Genomic DNA, 23,273 nt, shown 5'->3' on the forward strand with positions numbered 1-23,273 from the left:
AAATGAGTATGGGCCTAAAAAAGAAGAGGAGATAACGAGAGCTATAATTAGCCAACGAGTAGGTTTTTCTCTAGAACGTTCATACATTCTACTATCTTTTTTTGTTCCTCAAGAGAAAAACCTGGCGCTGTTGATGATTTATTATACTTCTGCAAAACTAGTCCATAGCAACAAAATTTGACGGCAGATGAAAATCATTTGGCTCACTTGGACAAAAGAAAACTAATTAGTCCCCCGAAATAGTACCAATTATGTAAGCAATAATACCTTGTGCGTGTAAAGAATGTAATTTGCATTTTTATGCTTTTTCATTGAAAGAAGTAACATTTGCAGCTGCGCAATATCCCTGCATTTTTTGGAAGTTCTTTAAATAAATAACATATTGTCTGAAGTTTTAAGAAACCGTTGGTTCCTTGTATATGTTCCTTGTTATAGCATCTGATTTTTTTTAAAACCCCTTCAATGAGCTTAACTGTATGCTTGAGACTTAGAGTGGCAATACACGGGCAGAGTAAAGCTGCCGATCTGTTTCCGACAGGTCTCCCCCATCAATATCAGACGAAAAATCAGCCAGATATTGATCAGGCAGGTTTGATTTTTTTTTGGCAATCGAGTTCCTCATCCCATCGGCGCCCATTACCTTCCTTGTAATCCATCGTTTAGTCCTAGCCGATATCTCCCTGCTTTTGGTGGGCATATCGGGTTAAGTTCCACTCGTTTGGCAACCTTTCCAAACAAGCGGAACTTATTGTGTATGGCCACAGAGAAAGGGAGGTGGTTTGTTTATAGACGGGTCATTATCACCTCCCTTCAAACTAACTCTGTTCATTCCAGGGTGTGTAGGAGAGGTCAGTATGAATGAAATTATAATCATAACCCTTTTGTAACAGAAGAAACAAAGGAGCTATATTTTTGGGTTTTTTAAATTGAGGTACAATGTTTGTGGCTTATCCTAAAAATTGGATTTATATTGCTCCTTTAATGTTATAAATTCGAAAAGGTTGCCCCCGGTCTAGTAACCCCTGGCAACCAATCAACCCGCTGATTGAGTGCTAAATAGGGTTGCCACCTTTCTGTCACTGAATGCCCAGGCAGAGGGCATGGTGGGTTGACATCAGAGACGGCGCTGATGACATTTGCACAGACTGGACTTGTAGCATTGAGGGGGAAGTTACTGATTTGGCAGTCTGTGACTAACTGCTACTGTTCAGATTTCAGACTGCTGAAATCTGGATAGGCATTTTTGAAGGTGACAACCTCTGTAGGAGCTCTAGTGCTGAGAGTTTCTAGAAGTAGAGTAATTGCATCTGTTACTACACTGCATTGCAGAAAATATTTTGCACTTTCCCTGGCTTTTCAAGGTTATATTGTGCTTTATTATATATTTTTTTGCCTGTATTTTGAATGAAATAATGTTTATTTCTGTTGCTGAGACAACTGTTGTCATTTAGATTTATATAGAGATTATTAGTCAATGTTGATAAATGTTATTAATAAGTATTCATGATGGTTACTGGCATTCTAGCAGCCGTCTGTCTTAATAGACTTGGAATTGCAGGCAGATGGCATAAAATATCAGACTTGGTGCCAGACTGAGTCAAATCTTGTGTATGGTTGATTATTTTATTGGCGTTCCTTGGCAGATCAGAGCATGGATATTACATATAGAGAGTAGTTAATCTAGAGAATGCTGCTATTCTTTGAGCAGAAGATGTGCATTTCATTTTGAGTAAAGTCTTGGAGAACCTGCTAAAAAAGCTTTAAACAAATCGCTCAAAAGGTGAGAACTGCAATTGTAATGTACTGGTTGTTTCTGTAGTTGTCCTTTATAGCTAAGTGCTAACCATTATTGGAGTAAGTTGTGAGTTGTGAGTATAAGTAAGAGTGAGCTACTCTATTAGATATTATATAGTTCAATATATATTGTGTTCATACATTGTCTGCTTGCAAAACTCAGCATTGTTCAATGTAAAAGTACTACAGGTATGGGACCAGTTATCCAGAATGCCCGGGACCTGGGGTTTTCCAGATTACGGATTTTTCCATAATTTGGATCTTCCTACCTTAAGTCTACTGTAAAATCATGTAAACATTACCCAATAGGCTGGTTTTGCTTCCAATAATGATTGATTATATTGTAGCTCGGATTAAGTACAAGGTACTGTTTTATTATTACAGAGAAAAAGGAAATCCTTTTCAAAAATTTTAATTATTTGATTATAAAAGAATCTATGGGAGATGGCCTTTCTATAATTCGGAACTTTCTGGATAATGGGTTTCCGAATAACTGATCCAATACCAGTATATATATTTTTATTTTGAAAAATTTTAAGATGAAAGTTGAAATTAGCCCAGTGAGACTTTCTGGATCCATTAATTCTCTAAACTTTATATACCAACACCACCCATAACATCGCTAGAATATAGCTATTGATCTTTTCCTCACGGTACACAAACTTTTACCATTTTTATGTAAGATATACTGCACAGTACATATTTTATCATGGCTTTGTATATTTCAGACTCAGCAAAAAGGTTTTAAAGGAGCGCTGCATTAAACCCCTTTAGATAGAGTTGGTTCAATGAGTAGGGGAATGTGCCAAACATATTTGTTTGTATATTGCTGAATTATTAACAGTTTTAATTTAATTATGTAACAGTTTATTTGTTTATTAAAGACTGGGACAGGGAGAAGCTGCTTGAGGCCTGGATGGGCAGCCCGGAGAACTGTTGCCAACGTTCAGGAGTTCAGATGCCAACGCCCCCTCCAAGCGGATACAATGCCTGGGACACACTGCCTTCCCCACGTACCCCACGCACCACTCGCTCCTCTGTTACTTCTCCTGATGAAATCAGCCTTTCTCCAGGAGATATTGATACACCTCTGGTAGGTGCCTCTATGCCCCCCCTTTTTTTTCTTTTTATGTAAAAACTTTAAAAGCCTGCAAAATAATTTGTTATTCTGCATCACCACAAGGGTCTGTACAATAATCTGCAATACACTGAAATAGGATCTGGCACAAAAAGGGAATATGATATCCCTGAAATTAAATTCACATTATGGCCATATAAAGGCATGTACTATTTCTTTACTTTTTGTAAAGATCTGTATTATTTGTTGCACCAACGATGGTGCAATTAAGCCCCTAACTACCACAGGGTAACATAACTGTGCTCTGTAGGAATATGTTACAACTGACCTGGCTCCGCCTGCACTATTAACAATGTGGGTGCACGAATAGGGTTGCCACCTTTGCCAGTGGTTAAACCTAAGAAAAAGGGTATGGGCGTGAAGATATGGTGTGTCGACCTTTGTCAGGGACGAGATTATTGTGTCATTTGGATGCATTTGGGTTCATTTCTGCCCTTTTTGCTGATAACCGAGCAGAAAAATCTCAAATTCAAAACATGGCTGGTGGAAACCCTATTTAGTCATAGGCTGTAGAAAGCATGATTCTTCAAAGAAAGCTGGTAGGAAACCTCTAAAGCAGTGTTTCCCAACCAGTGGCTTGTGAGCAACGTGTTACTCACCAATCTCTTGAATGTTGCCCTCAAAGCAGGTGCTTGTTTTTGAATTCTTGGCTTGGAGGCAAGTTTTGGCTACCTAAAGCCATTTGTACTGCCTAAAAGTGCCTCCTGTAGGCTCTCAGTCCACATAGAGGCTACCAAATAGCCAATCACAGCCCTTATTTGGCACCTGCAGGAACTGTTTCATGCTTGTGTTGCTTCCCAACTCTTCTTACATGTGAGGGACCCCTGCTCTAAAGAAAAGTGCATGTGATCTTCTTAAACTATAACCATGATTTTTTTTATTTAATTACTTTTTTTAAATCCCAATACTTTTTTTTTTTGTAATATGAGTAATTCTGTTTGAAGGGAAATTGGCCTATCCTTGAAGCATTCTTTCCTGTGTAGGGTGGATGTGGGTCTGAATGTGCTTTATGAAACCAGAAATCTCCTTGGTCTCTTGGTTATAAATTACCATAACATTTTGGATTGTATGAAGTATTTTGGCCTGAACAAAGGTATATTACTACTGAACTCCTTTATTGTTGCCCTGGAAGCAAGTGAAAAAGCAAAGTTTTATTCTTAGTGCTCATGCACAGAGCTGCCGGTGTGGCCAGACCCTTATGTTTCGTTGCGGCTCTGTAATGCAATACACACAATTGGCCCGAGACATCAAGAAAGAAGGACGGCACTCCGGTACATGGAATATGCTTTTATTCCAGGTTCATACAAGGATCCCACGCCCTACGCGTTTCGGGAATCACTCCCTTAAACTTTTAAGGGAGTGATTCCCGAAACGCGTAGGGCGTGGGATCCTTGTATGAACCTGGAATAAAAGCATATTCCATGTACCGGAGTGCCGTCCTTCTTTCTTGATGTCTAAGTGAATTCCAGCAGTGGGGACGCTGCGGAGCACCCGATTGGAGCAGCGAATAGGGAGAGTGAACTTGGAGCGGTCCCCCCCTTGTGAAGTTAAATCACTAATTGGCCCGAGACCCTATGCAAGAGCTATGTACTGTCTGGATCCTACATTCAGACTAAACTGCGCATGTTTCACAAATGGCACCCCATTGGACGAGCAGTATTAGCTGTGATTGGCACCATTACAACTAATAGCCAGCCTGGCCTATCATGTGATTGTCCCTTCTGGAAGTTGCCTTTGTGGTTGCATAAGGAAGTTAAATGCTTGATTGACAGGAAGAATTTGGCAGCACAGTTAAATGGTGTTGTGGGCTTATACTATACTACTACACACAGGGTCAGGGTTTACAGCCTCCTCATCACAGTGCTGCTGCTTCCTTTCATGTTCAGATATGTGGCTATACAATAATAATCATCCGCTCCTCCACCGCACTGCAAAACTCCTCTTCTGCGCCGATCTGTGCTGCTTATTTTTTTTTAATGGTGCTTTTAAATTATTCTGCTTTACTTGATTATATGTGGCCCTTGCCTGCACAGACAGAATGATCTGTGCCAGGACTGCTTGCAAGATTAACCTTTTAACCCCCAGTGCCGGAGCAGGAAAGGGACACGCATAAATAATCTAGTAAGAGGGAATGAGTTAAATGCACCATCTGAAAAAAACAAACAAATCTGAGCAGTGGGGTAGAGGAAATTTTCAGAAAGAGGAGGCTTTTATTTTTTTGCAGGAGTGGGTGTGAGATACGAGAGAAAGCAGTATTACTTGTCCCCTACAGGAATTAGTATCCTTCTCCATATGAGGAAGTGGAGTGTTTTTTAAAAACAATATATTTTACTAATTTTTTGGTTTACATCAGTAATTTTGTGATTAATAGTCAATATTGCTATCAAAGTAGAGATTTAAGCACAAAACTAGAGATGTCACTAGCACTTTAAGTTAACTTTTAGTATGTTGTAGAGTGACCAATTCTATGCAACGATTAACCTCTATCTATCTACATCTTACTAAAATTTAATTTAAAGGTGAACAACCCCTTTAAGCACAGGTCTCTCTTGCACACCAAAACCCTGTATTCAGAGCCTTCCATTTAGGAGCTCAACTTTTTTGCATCTTGTCCACAGCTTTTTAAATGTGAGAAGCTTTGCTGCTTCTGTTTTCAACAGCTCTTTTGTTTGGCACATCTGTTAGTGTTATTGTGCTTAGTTTTTATTATGTCGGCATTAGTAAAGGCCTTATCTCATCTAATCTAAGACAGTATAGACCCTCTCCATCTGAACCAGGACCTGTTGGGGACAAAATAATGGGATATTCAAATTGTGCCCTAGCTCTTCAGTTTCCAGTGTCATCCTAATACACATTTCCCATTGTCAACATACAACACAAATGACTCCTCGGAAAGAAGTAGGAATAATAACTTGTATGCCATAGATAATAGACACACAAGGCTATCAGGAAATTAATTTGCGAAACGCATTTATGTGATCATCAATAATAATGGAACTGTTTAGAAAATAGGATGTTCATTTTAGCGCTCTTCAGTTCCAGCAGAAATGGGAACGTACCCAAGCTTTAAGTAATCATTTCAGTTCAATACAGTGCATCACCCATTCATTATTAGGAATAATATTTTAGAAGTGGCACGTGCACTGAAAAAAAATAAAAAAGCTTGACAGTGTAGCAGCTTAAAGGAAAACTATACCCCCCAAACAATGTAGGTCTCTATTAAAAGATACTGAGTAAAACAGCTCATGTGTAAAACCCTGCTTCATGTAAATGAACCATTATCATAATAATATACTTTTTAAGTAGTATGTGCCATTGGGTAATCATAAATAGAAAATTGCCATTTTAAAAAATAAGGGCTGCCCCCTGAGATCGTAAGATTCACTGTGCACACATACAAACCACATGTAAGGTCACATGAGCCAATTAACAGACAGAGTTCTGCCTTTTGCTTCCTCACTTCTTCCTGTTAGTTAGTGTTGTAGTATTTCTGGTCAGGTGATCTCTGAGGCAGCACAGATACAGTCACAAAATGGTGGTTCAAGGCAAGAGATGTAAAAGGGCAATATTTATGTAAATATATATTCCAGTTTGGTAAGATTCTTTAATATGTCATTCAATTTGATATAAACTATCTGTTGCTTAAGTATTCATTTTGGGGGTATAGTTTTCCTTTAATGCAGGGCCACTTCCGATGAGGCTTCAGAGTTAATGGAGTTATCATTGAATGAGGATGAATGCAAGAGCTGCATATGGTCCTACATCTTTGCTCACTCACTGATATCTATGCAAAAACAAGTTTTATTAAATGTAAGAGCAGTTAACAAGCAGGTATTCCAGATATCAAGGAAATATCTTGGCATGTACAATTCAGTATCAAAGAACATGCAACAGTACATTAAGCAAAGCACTACCATTGACTAAATATATTTCTGTACAGCTCCACAGCCTGTAGTAGCATAGCTCACAAATTATTTATTTTTAGAAATACACTTGTTAGAGTCCTGCAGCGGGTCGGGTACCCGCGGGTTACCCGCAAAAACCTGCAGTACCCCACAGGTTGCACGTAGAAGTTCCTGGTGCGGGTATAGACGTGGGTCGGGCCACAGGTCTTCTCAGTAGCGATTTTTACTCCTTTTTTCTGATCACGCCTACTTCCGATGGTGTCACTTCTGGTTTACAATTAGAGCACTTCCTGATTCTTGATGGTCAGCGGGTTGCAGGTCCGAGTTGTGGACAAGGTACTACGGGTCGGGTCAGGTAGTTGGTCCAAGCGGGTAAGAATGCGGGTTGCTTGTCCAGGTTGTGGATTGTAGGTTGTAGTTACGGGTCAGGTATGGGTCAGATACGGGTTCCAAAAAATGGACCCACGCAGGACTCTTAACGCTTGTAACCAAAGCCATCAGTATGTTTTGCAACAATAAGGTCTTGAAAGAGCTCTTTGCTTTTACCCATCATGAGATGCATCTTGTGTGATACCTTTGTAATGAGAAACCTTTAGAAAAGTTGGCAACCCTAATGTCAGGTCAGGGCAGAGCCACAGGTGAGAGGCCACACATAGTAGTTACTCAACTTAGAGTGATGTCAGTGCACCCATATGCATTCAGCTCATATTTGTCAGAGCATACCCTCCTGGTATAAATACATTTATTCAGCGGATCTACCCGATTAACTTGTTTTTTTTCAAAGAACTAAAGAAGGTTTCTGAGCTTTCCATTCCCATGTCTGGTAGGGGCTAGATCAGTTACCATCCAATTGAATCAGTACTTGTAAAATGTCAGTTTGGTGATCAGAAATATATTTCCAGAACCATTGCATGCTATATCAGGACCATAACATGTGCATTGCTATTTACTTTTATATGGTAAAACATAGGAGCCAATTTCTCAACCCCTTTGTCCTCAACAGCTCTCTGTAGCTGCAGACCTGGAGGGGCTTGAGTTAAAATTCACTGCTTTGAAACAAGAGCTCACCCATCATTTTATGGAAGCTGTAAAAAATCATTTTATGGAAGCTGTAAAAGAGAGGTACACTTGCACCCACTCCACCAGCATATGGAAAACAGCCCAGGGGACATGATTTGACATTATTGTATGCATGCTTAGCTGTGACAGCTTTTTTACGTTTTCACTATTCTGCACAGAGAAATAAAAATATCATGGATATTTGCTTGTACAAGACACTCTTAAGGCCCCTTAGTGGAAAGACCAGTGTTAACTTGCTAAATCCAGTCTTCTTTTATATCAGAAGAGACAAACACATCTTTGTTCTTGTTTTCAGTGTGGTATCTGCATGTGCAATATTTCTGTTTTTGAAGACCCAGTGGAGATACCTTGTGGGCATGAGTTCTGCAGAGTTTGCTGGGAATCGTAAGTATCCTTTCAACCACTAAAACATTTCTGGAAACAAAGGTACCCACTTTACATTATTTTTGGACCTCCAATAGAAAGACAATGAATGGGTTGCCCTATGTAAGCAGACATCCCTGCATACACAAATATATTGAGAGGTTAATACCTGTGATGTTTGGGGTTGTAACGGAAGTGCTTGGTTTTAAACAGTTATTTTGCAGTAAAAGGGCAACAACATTACTTAACAGATTTCTTTGTACAGAAAAAATGACAGTATATGAAAGGGATTTAAAAAGGTAAACTAAGCACTGGAGACGTTCTTTTCGCTGACAATTTGTATACTTTAATTACACAATTACAACATAGCTTTAATATTGCCAAACCAAGGCTGAGTTCTTGCTTTATTCCCCTCTCTCCAAGCTGTGCAAAGGCAGAAGACATTTGTAATACTATATATAATGATTTGATCCTTATTGTATAAATGTGACCTGTTTCATAAACTCAAGCACAATAATGGATTTGGGGAAAAAAGACAGCGAATAAGAAAAAGCAATATTAGTTCAGCCTCCAGCTTTTTAAGGAGCTTTATTGCATCTTTATTGAAAATAGACATTTCCTTTTCTTATTTGGTAACCTTACATATGACTTTCATGGTCACGTAACAACGGATTCTGGAATATGGGAACCTCAGGGAAATTAGTTTTCTCTATACCCTAACAAAGTGTAATAAAGTAATGGAACTGTGTCCAGAAACCCATTATCCCAAAGACTCCATAGCCATTTGCCATACAGTTCTATTTAAAAATAAAACAAGTCTACATTTTAGGTTGATTTTCTTTTCCTGTGTAATAAAAACACGGGGGCTTAATAAAGGGTTGTTTACCTTTAACTAATTGTTTGGTGTGACATGGTGACATTAGTGATAGTCTGAGACAATTTGCAATTGGTTTTCATTTTCGATTATTTTGGGTTTTTAAGTTATTTGGCTTTTTATTCAGCAGCTCTTTAGTTTTCAGTTTCAACAATCTGGTTGCTAGGGTCCAAACTATCCCAGCAATGTATTGATTTGAATAACAAACCAAAATATGAATAGGAGAGGGCCTGAATAGAAAGAATAGAAAGATGAGTAATAAAAAGTAGGATTAACAAGACAATTGTAGTCTTGCAGAACATTTGTTACTTAGTTGGGGTGACCCAAATTGGAATCTGGAGGAAGAAGAAGGCAAATAATTCAAAAACTATAAAAAAGGGATAACAGAGTATATTTGAAAAGTTACTTATAATTGCCCATAACATGCTAAAAGTAAGCATAAAGGTGTACCACCTCTTTAAGCAAGCTAGCATAAATCCCTGTTAAGTGGGATGCTCACCTTCTATTAGCCAAAGCCAATGCAGAAGTTGCAAATTCCGGAGCTTCCCAGCTCATGCACAGTTGGTCGAATACCGGACTAGTCACACCTGCGCATGCACGAAAAAGTGAAGGAGAAATGCAAACACACTGAAGATGGTGCCTGTGAGCTCCAATGCACTACTCTGCATGCCCCTGCTATGAAAAAGCAGCCCTATAAAATAATGCTACATTTCCTTCTAAGTAAGGTGCTTTTTTGGGGTTTGGGGCAATGTTAGATTAGTACATATCAAATTTATTCTTGGTCCCTCTCTTGGTCTCCACCTTTTCTTGGTGGATTCTGGATAGTTGGGTGTTGCTTCCACCCTCACGAGGGACATCCAGAAATATGGATATTGATTTTTACTCATGTGTCCTTGGGTTTCACCTGTGTTCTTCCAACTTGAGATGTGGTTTGGATAATAAATTCAGCATACAAGAATATCACTGTAAAAAAAAAAAAAAAAAATTTCTTTTCAGTGGTTTAAAATTATCCCAGAGAACATTTCTTTGTAGGGTTTGTGACATAGTTAAATGAGAGCGTTGGTCAAGGATTTGAATTCTTTTCTTGGCACTGTATGAGGGAAAATGCATGACCCCTGCTGTGAAATGCATGAATATTAGAAGTCACAAGGAGTAATGTGACTGTATAAAAGCATGAGGCTGAAGGTCACAGGATTCTGAGGTGAATTCTAATGGGAACATTATCTAGATATATATGGTTTTCTGATGGAATGTTATTTGACTATACAAAGAGATTAGAAGAGAAGTGGTACAAATTACTATCTTTTAACATAGAAAAAGAAATCCCAAGTTCCATGACCTGTGTAAAAAGATTCCATCATCATCCGTGTGCCTTTATATGGTCATGGAACTCCTCTGCAACTTATAATATCCTCATATTTTACAACACAGTAAATTTCCTATATATTTAAAGGAGAACTAAACCCCGTACCAAAAAGCCCCCCTTAACTGCCTGACATTGCTCCCCTACCCTCTCCCTCTCAGTAAAGGGGGGCTTTTTTGGTACGCGGGTTACGTTCTCCTTTAAGCTCTTGCAATGTGTAAATAATGATGGAGTAGCCCTGATCACATGACAAAATTTTGCACTCTCGTTGAGAAAGCAACTTTGATGGCAAATAGTGCAAGTTTTTGTTGTCACCGTCTTGGGTAACAGAATACCCAGTCACTTTTTGTATGGTTTATTTGCTTATTCTTATTTTTTTTTTCTTCTAGGTTTTTAAATCTTAAAATCCAAGAAGGGGAGGCCCACAATATCTTCTGCCCTGCGTATGACTGCTTTCAGCTTGTTCCAGTTGATGTCATTGAAAGTGTGGTCTCTAAGGAGATGGACAAGCGTTACCTTCAGTTCGACATAAAGGTGAACTACTTGCCTTGGTAGGGGAGATTTTTGTGGTAGGGTTAGTGTTCTCACTGTACTGTACATGAAGCATGGGATTACTCTGTAGTGTTTCATACCTCACCTCTATAAAAGTAAAATTATAGTAGATGTGTTAAATTACCAGTGCTAACTCCAGTTATTTCTTGAAATTTGGAGAAAGAAAAGCGGTGCATTTATCATCAACTGATTGATGAGCTCATTGCAATGTCATTTACAGGTACAGCAATATGTATTTAATGCCAAAATATTACACAGCATTCACAGATAATGCTTAAAGGAACAGTAACATTAACAAATGAAAATGTTTACTTGTTTATATACATAAGAACATAATTGTGTTATCTTTTATCCACTACTTCTCGAAAGATTCAGCCGAATACCGAATCCTAATTTGCATATGCTGGGCAGAAGGATTTGGCCAAATCCGAATCCTGCTGAAAAGGCCAAGTCCTGGCCAAATCCCGAACCAAATCCTGGATTCGGTGCATCCCTAGTTTATATGAACTATAGTAATATTTCTGAAGCAAACAGATCAGTTTTACCAGTGCAAGGCAACAGTACATGATATTTTCATTACTTTAAAACACTTTCATTTTTTGTTGTTATTGTTCCTTTAATAATTCACATCCGTCCTTGCCTATAGAGCTCACATTTCCCCTAAGCTCTGTTATAAAAAGATATTAGAATTTTTAGGTAAAGTTTTGCCTTAACTATGTAAAGCATTTATTGTACCACAGCCACAATCTGTCTCTCACCCTGTAATGACTATAATTTAAAGATAATTAATTTTGTTTGTTTGATCCCAGGCATTTGTAGAGAACAATACTGCTATAAGATGGTGCCCAACTCCAGCATGTGAAAGAGCAGTTCGGCTTAAAAAGCAGGGAACCAACAATTCTGGATCGGATACCCTGACCTTTCCTTTGCTAAGAGCCCCAGCTGTAGACTGTGGAAAAGGACATCTTTTTTGCTGGTGAGTGGCTACATACTGTGATGATGTTTTGCTTCTGTGTTTATGTACAGGGCAAGGTACAGGTTAGGGTAACATTTAATCAGGATGGCTGGATTTACAGGTATACAGTTGCAGGTTTGAGGCATGCTTTGGGACATTATTGGAAAAGGCTAAGTTTCTCCATTCAAATATTGCAGAATTTCTTACCAAAATTGTTGGACAGGACCTAATCATGTTCTACCAGTCACTGCACCCAATATTATAACTAGTGCACATTGGACCATTCCGGTATCTAAACCAGTATAGCTTATTTACCCTTTTTGCTTCAGTCAGAATTTGTTGTTGTGAAAATATATTGTTTTGCTGGAACTTCACAACATGTAAAATATTGACTGGGGGCAATCTATTCAGAAGACCAATGACATTCATATTTATAATATTTTGTTTTTTTTATTGATTTAAAGGGGTTGTTCAACTTCCAAACACTTTTTTTCAGTTCAGTTGTTTTCAGATTGCTCACCAGAAATAAAGACTTTTTTCAATTGCTTTCCAAAGTTTAATGTTACTGTCCCTGATGCAGATTTTGAACTGATGTAATTTGCTACATTTAGCGGATACATTTCTCATCAGCATCTGTGCATTATATAGTGAATAAAGTACCCCCTCTTGTAAAATATAAGGATATTATAAGTTACCGAGGAGTTTCATGACCATATAAAAACACGAGGCCGAAGGCCGAATGTTTTTATACAGGTCATGGAACTCCGAGGTAACTTCTAATATCCTCATATTTTACAACTGGGGTTCTTTATTTATTATAATACACAAATTTCAATGAGTCATGTGACAGAAATGACATCAGAACTCACCGTTTATATCTGATGACATCAGAACTCACCGTTTATAAGGATATAATTTACAGGATATTCATGGCTTTTGTGTATTATAAGCAACTACTGTATCCGTTATAACAGCTGCCGTTAATGAAACTCAGGGATTCTGCTCAGCAGGGACAAAGATAACAACTGTACCAACTAAATGTATCAATTAGAACAGCTACAGAGTCAGAACCCCTCTTAATTCTTTGGAGTTTTGTTTATGATTGACTGAGCTTTCGAAGCAGCAACTTCCTTTTAATATATAACATGCCTTATGGAAACAGTAGTATTTCAGCAGTGCCATAAAGTTTTTTGGATTAACAGAAAATATGCAATATGGATCATTACAAAATTAGACAGGTGCATACATTTGGGCACCCCAACAGAGATACTAAATCAATTCTTAGTTGAGCTCCTTTTGCAAATGTAATAGCCTCTAGACGCCTCCTATAGCCTTTGAGGAGTGTCTGGATTCTGGATGGCGGTATTTTTGACCATTGGTCCATACAAAATCTCTCCAGTTCAGTTAAATTTGATGGCTGCCCAGCATGGACAGCCTGCTTCAAATCATCCCATAGACTTTCCGGGCTACTGATTACATTCCTTACATGTGAAACTGAAAGTTTAAACCTCTGAAATAGCTTTTTGTAGCCTTCCCCTAAACCATGATACTGAACAATCTTTGTTTTCAGATATTTTGAGAGTTGCTTTGCGGGTCCCATGCTCTTCAGTCAGAGGAGAGTCAAACAGAAGCACAACTTGCAATTGGCCGCCTTAAATACCCTTTCTCATGATTGGACACACCTGTCTATGACATGCAAGTCTTAATGAGCTAATCCAACCAATTTGGTGTTGCTAGTAATCAGTATTGAGTAGATGCATGCATTCAGATTAGCAATATTACAGGGGTACCCAAATTTTTGCACAGCCAATTTTTCACATTTGATTTAATTTCATTCAACTGGATACTGTTTCACTTAAAATCTTTGTTCAGAAACACTCCAGTACTGGGAAATGAAAGTCATACCACTGTTATCTTTTTTGTTGAAAGTGGAGTAAATTATTATGCAGGCTGAGAGGGGTTCCCAAACTTTTTCATATGGTTGTAGGTTGCAAAGGCCTGTTTTTGAATCCTTTTTTGAACTTCTTAATGTTTTTGGTCTATATGGGTTAGAAATATCCAGAAAACAGTATATATTAGTTACAGGTGTGCCCAGAGCAGCTATAGGTCATTTCAAATCAATTTTATTTTTATGTATGAAAAGACTATTTTACATTATATTTCTGTGTATTGTAATAGCTTTTTATTCCTTAGGTATTTAGAGCATTATATTTTGATTAAGAAACGTAATGCCACACTTATTAAGGCATATTTAGAAAGTTTATCTTTATGCGTAAGCTGAAAATTTCCCCTAGGAAATGCCTTAATGTAAAAGTTCACAAAATGTTGAAAATGTGCTTGGAGGCCAACCTTGTTTATTCAGTGGTACAGGTATCTCTTTAAAGGGGAAGGGGAGCTACCAAGGCAGTTTATTGCCAATAGATTAGCCACAACATTGCAAGCTAGAACTCCATTTTTATTTTTTAGAATGCTTTTCCATACCTGAGTAAACAGCTCTAGACACTGTCTCTGTTTGTTTAGGATAGCAGCTGCTATATTAGCTTTCTGTGACATCACTTCCTGCCTGAGTCTCTCCCTGCTTGCTCTGAGCTCAGATTACAGCAGGGAGGGGGAGAGGGGCAAACTGAGCATGCTCAAGCCCAAGCCCTGGAGGTTTAAGCTGAAAACAGGAAGTCTGAAAAAGAAGCCCACGTGTACAATATAGAAGGAAAGAAATGCCGTGTTTCTTTTGACAGAGGACTCAGAGCAGCATTACTTTGAGGGGTTACTGATGTATTTATATAAACCTTTCTGATAAAGCTTACTTAGTTTTAACCTTTCCTTCTCCATTTAAAGGAGAAGGAAAGGTAATTTTTAATACCTATTTATAATCGTTGCTTGGGTGCACCCCTCCTGAACCGCATCATTTTCGCAGTACCACCTGACCTAAAAATTGACGATGGGAGAAGTAACGGTTACTGTACGCATGCGCAGGGCTTACAAAAATTATACTGCGCATGTGCAAGCCCTTTTAGAGATGATTAGGCTACGGAGAGGGATGGCTTTTTTATTATATGCGCTTTTCAAAATTTTTAACGAATATCTGGAATTACAGAAACTGGAAAAAACATATAGAGCAACAATTCTAGTAAGTATCTCTCCACTGTATGACCAATCTACACAACTTTATTTATATTTTACCTTCCCTTCTCCTTTAAGCATTCTAGATACAGCAGTGCAGAGAGAATAACGTTTCAATGTTCAATTTCCAATCCTATTCAACAGCTGAGCTCCGCTCCAACACACTTGTATTGATTGTACATCATTTATAAGGCAGCTGAAATCTGAGAAAGGAAACAATAGTCGGTACAGGATTCAGAGTGCTCAGCCTTGTGCCAATCCTTGCCTGGCGTGTAACTTGGGAACTGTAGTTAATGGGGCCTCATATTGCACCAAACGCTGCTGATGTGCGAGAAACAGAAACAAACGTCTCTCTGATATAAATAAAGAAGAAGCCTTGTGTGTTGCTTTTCTACACTAACAATAATAGGCTTGTAACATAATATTCATTATCTAACCTGTAGCACTGTACAGCTGGAACAGGGAACTGTCTGATAGAACTTGTAAGTTAGATATTAAGGCTAATGATGCAAAGACGTGTTTTCTCCATTGACATATTATTATTATTATTAACATGTATTTATATAGCGCCAACATATTTTAACCACTCAATACTGCTGCCGTTGACTTGAGTGGAAACTACCTGGCAATACTAGTATAATGGGGTTCATGGCCTAAAAACACACATTTAGAGCATTAACAGGCTGAGAAGTGCCTCTGCCAAGCAGTATCAGGGAGGGCACTTCTCCATCTTCTTAAATACACTGTAGAAGAAAACACCCTAGGGGTTATATACAGAACACGAGTGCAAAGTACAAAAGAAGGCCACAATCTGACCTTGTTTTGCATTTTGAAAACTGTATTCTGCTCTTCTTGCATTGCAGCATATCTCTGCACTCTGTTTTGTAAGTGAGCACTAAGGGCATGCTCTTGCCAAACTAAGAGCACTAGCACTTCTACCCCAGGTATACGTAAATGAACCCTCCCATCTTCATCAGACTTAAAGGGGCTGTTCACCTTCCAAATACTTTTTTTTCAGTTCAGTTGTTTTTAGATAGTTCATCAGAAATATAGACTTTTTTAAAGGGCATGTAAAGTCTAAAATAGCATAAGGCTAGAAATGCTGTATTTTGTATACTAAATATAAACATGAACATACTGCACCACAAGCCTAATTAAACAAATGATTTATGCTTTCAAATTTGGCTACAGGGGTCACCATCTTGTAACTTTGTTAAACATCTTTGCAAGACTAAGACTGTGCACATGCTCAGTGTGGTCTGGGCTGCTTAGGGATCGTCATAAACAAAGCTGCTTAAGTTCTGCATGGCTGAGCAGTAAGGCGGGGGCTCCCCCTGCTGTTCATAAGTATGATTGTTTCCCTGCTCAGCAGTTAGGGACCGTCTGACAATTCCTATCCACAGCAGTAAATGAAGGGAGAATTTCACTGCATACAGTCAGGTTTCTTATAAAAACGGTACACATTTTTTAATTAAAGTATATTGGAGATAGGTTTCTTTTTCATTAAAGAAAGTAAAACTGGAATTTAATTTTTAAAAAATGAAAACCAATTGCAAATTGTATCAGAATATCACTCTCTACATCACATCCCCTTTAAACACTGACATCTGTAACCTTATGAGCTAAGGGGGCTCTGACCCAAGGTTGGACCTCCAAAGGGGCTTCAACTAGAATAAACTCTCACAACTGCTTCCCTAAGGACATAATGCAGCTTTATTGGAGCCTGAAATCCTTGCTCTGTAGAGTTCACAGTCTTAACTTTGGTTGGTGCTTATTTCTCAGTATTGCACTGTGACTTTCTCAGGGTCACAGCTGATTCAGGAACTGAGGCTTGGCTGGCAGCGCAGAATGTTACCACTGAACTAAACATAGTACATTTAGTGCAATGGAAAGTAAAGCTTGGATTACTGAAGCAGAAGATGCACAGAGCTCAACTTACTGCTTACAGAAAGGGACATGGGTTTCTTGGTTTCTGTTAATGTACTTCAGCCAAGCTGTCATATCTCTCTTAAAGGAGAAGGAAAGCTACCAAGGCAGTTTATTGCCAATAGTTTAGCTATAACACACTAAAACACAGCTATATATTCTGCAGAAAGTTTTGCCATACCTGAGTTAATTGTTTGTTTGGGATAGCAGCTGCCATATTAGCTTGGTGTGACATCACTTCCTGCCTGAGTCTCTCTCCTTTCACTCATAGCTTTGGGTTCAGATTACAGGAGGGAGGGGAGAGGAGCAAACTGAGCATGTTCAAGCCCAAGCCCTGGAGGTTTAAGATGAAAACAGGAAGTCTGATACAGAAGCCCATGTGTATACAATAGAAGGAAAAATCCAGTGTTTCTTTTGACAGAGGACCCAGAGCAATATTACTTTGATTGTTTACTGGTGTATTTAAATATACCTTTTTGATTAAGCTTACTTAGTTTTAGCCTTTCCTTCTCCTTTAAGGGATAGGCCAAATGAACATGTTGGCTGCAATAATCTGCCTTTCACATTCGTTGCATATGTGTTGGCATTCACCAAACATCTGCACTTTAATGCTGTAGTATGCTGCGCTAAATCACACCTATATAAAACTGTGGAAAGTATTTTTACAAATGTATAGCCAAGACTTTACTACTGCTGTAAAAGAGATGTTAGTTTGAAAAAAAAAAAGCCATGGGAAAAAAAACCATGTTGCAGTATTAGTGTAAAGCATTGGTGCCATAGCCTAACTGTGCAGAGAGAAACATGCCCAGAGCTCTCTGTCTTTTGACCCCAAAACTATTTTTTGGTTCATAAGGTAAAAAAGATGCATAGGTTTTAAAACCAAGAAAGCTGATGAGCTGCTATTATGTACACTGCATGAAAACACTTGGCAAGCTGGTTATATGAGCTGTGAAACTCATAAGTGTTGAACAAAAGAAGGAAAATAATACACAAATGGCAATTTGCTTCAGCGCAAAGCTGATCTGATTGGCTGTGCATAACGAAGTGCCCAATATGCTGTTACAATTGGACCGCTCTGTTATCCCTGTAGGTAGATTGGGCAGTGGTATTCCCCAACCTATTAAAGGGGTTGGTTAACTTTAAATGAACTTTTAATATGACGTAGAGAGTGATATTCTGAGACAGTTTGCAATTGGTTTTTTTTATTATTTGTGGTTTTTGATTTATTTAGCTTTTTATTCAGCAGCTCTCCACTTTGCAATTTCAGCAGTCTGGTTGCTAGGGTCCAATTTACCCTAGCAAACATGCACTGATTTGAATAAGAATATGAATAGGAGAGGCCTGCATAGAAAGATGAGAAATAAAAAGTAGCAATAACAATAGCAATAGCAATAGCAATAACAATACATTTGTAGTCTTACAGAGCATTTGTCAGTGACCCCTATTTGAAAGCTGGAAAGATTCAGAAGACAAAGGTAAATATTTCAAAAACTATAAAAAAAGAAATAATGAAGACTAATTGAAAAGTTGCTTTGAATCTGCCATTCTATAACATACTAAAATATAACTTAAAGGTGAACCACCCCTTTAATCTCTTGCTTCTTCAGCTTTTGGTCTTTACAAAATGTTATTGTGAAGTTGGAAAACTGTTTATATGGGTGTATGTGTATCTTTATGTAGCACTGCATGTATATACACCACTGTATATTTTTATAATACATATTACAGGACAAATAATGCCATATATAGATGGTTACATACATGAAATGTCATGTCTTATAAGACAAAAAAAGGTAGGTGGTTGCTGCTGTCCCAAGGAGCTTACAATCCAAATGTGTGTTTTTTGTTTTGCAGGGAATGCCTGGGTGAGGCACATGAACCCTGTGACTGTGAAACATGGAAAAACTGGCTGCAGAAGGTTTCCGAAATGAAGCCAGAGGAACGTAGGTTTATACTTTGTTGTGAACAACACGATGCCATGATATGTTGGTAAAATCCATTTCCTTTGTACCATTGCCATGGCATGGCTGGTTTTACTTAAATTGCCAAACAACAAATTAAGAAAGACAGGGCTGATCCTATCAAATGTGGGGCCCAATTGGGACCATGTTGGCGGGGCCCCTAGACAAAGTGTTGCTGGCTACTGACACACCAAGTATTTAGGAAAATAAGGGCATACAGGCACAAAATAGAAAGGAATGGGGCAGACAAGGTAAGAGAGTGAGAGGGATGAAATAGGGGAGTGGACTGGGTCAATTAGTTTGGGGCAGGCTGGGCCAATCAGCTTGGGAGCAGGCTTGGTTGGATTGGGGGCAGGCAGGGCCTATCAAGGTTGGAGGAAAGCTGGGCCTATGAGAGTTGGGGGATAGGCTGGCTTATCAGAGTTGGGGGTGGGCTGGACCTATGGATTTGGGGATGGGCTGGACTCTCAAAGTTGGGGGCAGGCCAGGCAGCATCATGTGCTGAGGGAAATATTATCTGTGCTGCCCTGTGGTGCGGGACCCTATTGGTCCCAATTGGTCCAATAGGCCTAAGGCCGGCCCTGAAGAAAGACTCTTGATAGGTCGCAGTGACTTTGACTAGTTTTTTCGTTTCACAAAAATGTTTTTTAAACTGGTGAAATTCTTTGTAAATAATCTACATTATCTAAAATGGCCAAAAAAAAAACCCCATCTTTTTAAAGGAATAGTTCAGTGTGAAAATAAAAACTGTTTAAATAGATAGGCTGTGCAAAATAAAAAATGTTTCTAATATAGTTAGTTAGCCAAAAATGTAATGTATAAAGGCTGGAGTGAAGAGATGTCTAATAAAACAGCCAGAATCCAACTTCCTGCTTTTCAGATCTCTAACTCTGAGCTAGTCAGCGACTTGAAGGGGGGCCACATGGTACATTTCTGTTCAGTGAGTTTGTAATTGATCCTCAGCATTCAGCTCAGATTCAAAAGCAACAGAAATGACCCATGTGGCCCCCCCTCAAGTCTCTGATTGGTTACTGCCTGGTAGCCAGGGTAACCAGTCAGTGTAAACCAAGAGAGCTGAAAAGCAGGAAGTTGGGTTCTGACTGACAAGTTATACATCCAGTCACTCCAGCCTTTATACATTACATTTTTGGCTAACTAACTATATTAGAAACATTTTTTATTTTGCACAGCCTATCTATTTACCCAGTTTTTATTTTAACACTGAACGATCCCTTTAAAAGGAAATATTTTCAGCAAAAGGGAATTTGTGGTCATAATGAGTAAAATGCAAGAATGGGATCAAAGAGTTTCAGCTTTGTATTAATAGGCTCTTAGGTCCCATTGAAAATTAACTGTTGAATCCCCAGTCCTCTAAACGTATGTAACTCTTTTATTCTCCTAGTTCTGCTTTATCTGCTATTGCTACACCCCAGCATCATGCACCCCAGGATCATACCTTAAGTCTGCTAATAATGATGTAAACAATAAATAACCCCAATAGGATTGTTTTGGCACCAATATGGATTCATGTACAGTACAGGTATGAGATCCATTACCCGGAAACCTGTTATCCAGAAAGATCCAAATTACGGAAAGGCCATCTCTCATAGGCTCCATTATAATCCAATAATCCAAGTTTGTAAAAATTTCCTTTTTCACTGTAATAATAAAACAGTTCCTCGTACTTGATCCTAACTAAGATATAATTAATCAGATGATTAATTAATTAATTGATTAATTAATTAGAAGCAAAACCAGCCTATTGAGGTTATTTAAATGATTTTCTAGTAGATTTAAGGTATTACTTAAGCTGGCCACAGACGCAAAGATCCGATCGTACGAATCATTCTACGATCGGACTTTCCCATCTCCCAACCTGCCACTAACCATTCTGATCAAATAAAGTATTAAAAGAACAGATCAGCCGATGTTCTGCCCCTGACAGCAATCGTACCAACGTTATGTCCGACCAAAGCTAGTGACAGTCTCCCTCTGAAAATCGTACGATCAGCAATACACGCAGAGATATTATCGGCAGGCAACAGAAATCTTTTAACCTGTACGATCAACCAAACGACCGCTCTCCACCGGACGAAAAATGACGGGACTCTCCCCACACGGTCCAAAAATCATACGAATCCTCGATTCGTACAAACAGATCTTTGCGTCTATGGCCAGCTTTAAGGTATTACGGAAAGACCTGTTATATGGAAAACCCCAGGTCCCGAGCATTCTGGATAACATAACCATACCTGTAAATTTAGTTTCTGTGTGCTTCAAAAGCGGAACAAGCTCTTTGCAACCCCGGGTGCAAGCTGTACCCCCTGGCAGGGCAAACTTACATGTATCCAATAAAAACAGCAGCACTCCGGTATTCTTGAAAAAAGTGAAGAACTTTACTTTACTTTACGTTTCGGCTACACAGGCCCTTTGTCAAGCTAATACCATACCTGTAGTACTGTTTTATTATTACAGAGAAAAAGAAAATCATTTTTAAAAATTAGAATTATTTGCTTAAAATGGAGTCTATGGGAATTACTTCCTGTAATTTGGAGCTTTCTGGAAAATGAGCTACCAAATAAGGTATCCCATACCTGTACTCTATCTATTGTTGCACTCCAGCCCCACTTTCACAAAGGGGTTTTCCAGATAAGGGATTTTTCCATAATTTGGGTCTGCATACCTTATGTTCACTAATATAGGCTTTTTGCAAGAATCGAATCTTATGATGTTAATTTAAAAGGACCATTAAATGAAATCATGATAAACCTGCCTTTGTAAATGATCTTCTCGTTAAGAGTCTGTTTCTCTTCTAATAACATCTAGTTGTGGGAGTCAACGAGGCTTTTGAAGATGCTGCCAACTGCTTGTGGCTGCTAACAAACTCCAAACCATGCGCCAACTGCAAGTCTCCTATACAGAAGAATGAAGGCTGTAACCACATGCAGTGTGCCAAGGTGAGGGGCCTTACAGATTAACGGTGTATCATTTAGAGCTCATTTGGCCAACCTACGTTCTGCAGATGTTGCTTAAAGTGGAAATAACCAGTTACTTCCTATTTCCTACTTCCTTTACTTACTATTAAATTTCATATATATATATATATATACACACACACACACACACACACACACACACACACACACACACACACACACACACACACACACACACACACACACACACACACACACACACACACACACACACACACACACACACACACACACACACACACACACACACACACACACACACACACACACACACACACACACACACACACACACACACACACACACACCTCCATTCAAATCTAAAACTAATTGAATACGGATACTTTGGTTGTTTACTTTGGAAAAAGGGGGAGGGGGCGCTTGAGGGTGAAGGGGTGGTGCACCAGACCTGATTGCGCTTTGTGTTAATCCCTATCTCAGTCTATGGCTTATTAACTGTACTCTGCTGCCTACCAGCACTCGCATGCCAGGGTTGGCAGTTTATGTATTTAGTTTGCCTGATTTAATTCAGGGTTAATCGACATACAGCCATAATACACTGGCTTCTCTCTCTTTGGCTATGGGAGGGTGTGCTTGAGGGTGAAGGGGTGGTGGATATTTTAAGGCCTAAAAGCCATCATACAAGGTTGACCCCGACTTATGGCTGTTAAATGATTGTATGTGACTTACCAGTATTTACATTTGTAGGCTCGTGGGTTACTCTTTGACATCCCAAACACCCACTGTATGCTGTGTACTTTTTTGCCCATTTGAATCCGGGTTCTTTGCCTCCCTGTCCCTAACCTTATTTTAAACGCTCCTCTGGACTTACGGTTTTAATTTATTTGTTAAAAGTTAAGTTTTATTGTTCCTTGAGTCATCGGATTTAAAGATGGGGTGGTGCAACTTTAAGGGTTAATCTTTTTCTCTTTTGTGTTACTATATATACACACACACTCACACAAGTATGGAATCCGTCATCCAGAAATCCGTTATCCAGAAAGCTCCGACTTAAGGAAAGGGTGTCTCCCAAAGACTTCATTATAATCAAATGATCCCAATTTTTAAATATGATTTCCTTTTTCTCTAATAATAAAACAGTAGTTTGTACTTGATCCCAACTAAGATATAATTAGTCCTTATTGGAGGCAAAACCAGCCTGTTGGATTTATCTAATGTTTACATGATTTTCTAGTAGACTTAAGGTATGAAGATCCAAACTACAGAAAGATCCATTATGCAGAAA

General features: G+C 38.7%; 1 protein-coding gene across 2 annotated transcripts in view; it reads left to right on the top strand.

Annotated features, from left to right (window-relative positions):
- The window catches only part of ankib1.L (ankyrin repeat and IBR domain containing 1 L homeolog), a 95,862-nt gene that overhangs the window by 57,160 nt on the left and 15,429 nt on the right, over positions 1–23,273 (top strand). For both annotated transcript variants that reach the window (XM_041565891.1, XM_041565892.1), the window contains exons 6-11: positions 2,679–2,887; positions 8,213–8,301; positions 10,907–11,051; positions 11,879–12,045; positions 18,925–19,013; positions 21,858–21,988. In XM_041565891.1, the coding sequence (XP_041421825.1) occupies positions 2,679–2,887; positions 8,213–8,301; positions 10,907–11,051; positions 11,879–12,045; positions 18,925–19,013; positions 21,858–21,988 (830 nt within the window). The remainder of the gene's footprint in view (positions 1–2,678; positions 2,888–8,212; positions 8,302–10,906; positions 11,052–11,878; positions 12,046–18,924; positions 19,014–21,857; positions 21,989–23,273) is intronic.

This window comes from Xenopus laevis, chromosome 6L, assembly GCF_017654675.1.
Source record: "Xenopus laevis strain J_2021 chromosome 6L, Xenopus_laevis_v10.1, whole genome shotgun sequence".
Classification (NCBI taxonomy): Eukaryota; Metazoa; Chordata; class Amphibia; order Anura; family Pipidae; genus Xenopus; species Xenopus laevis.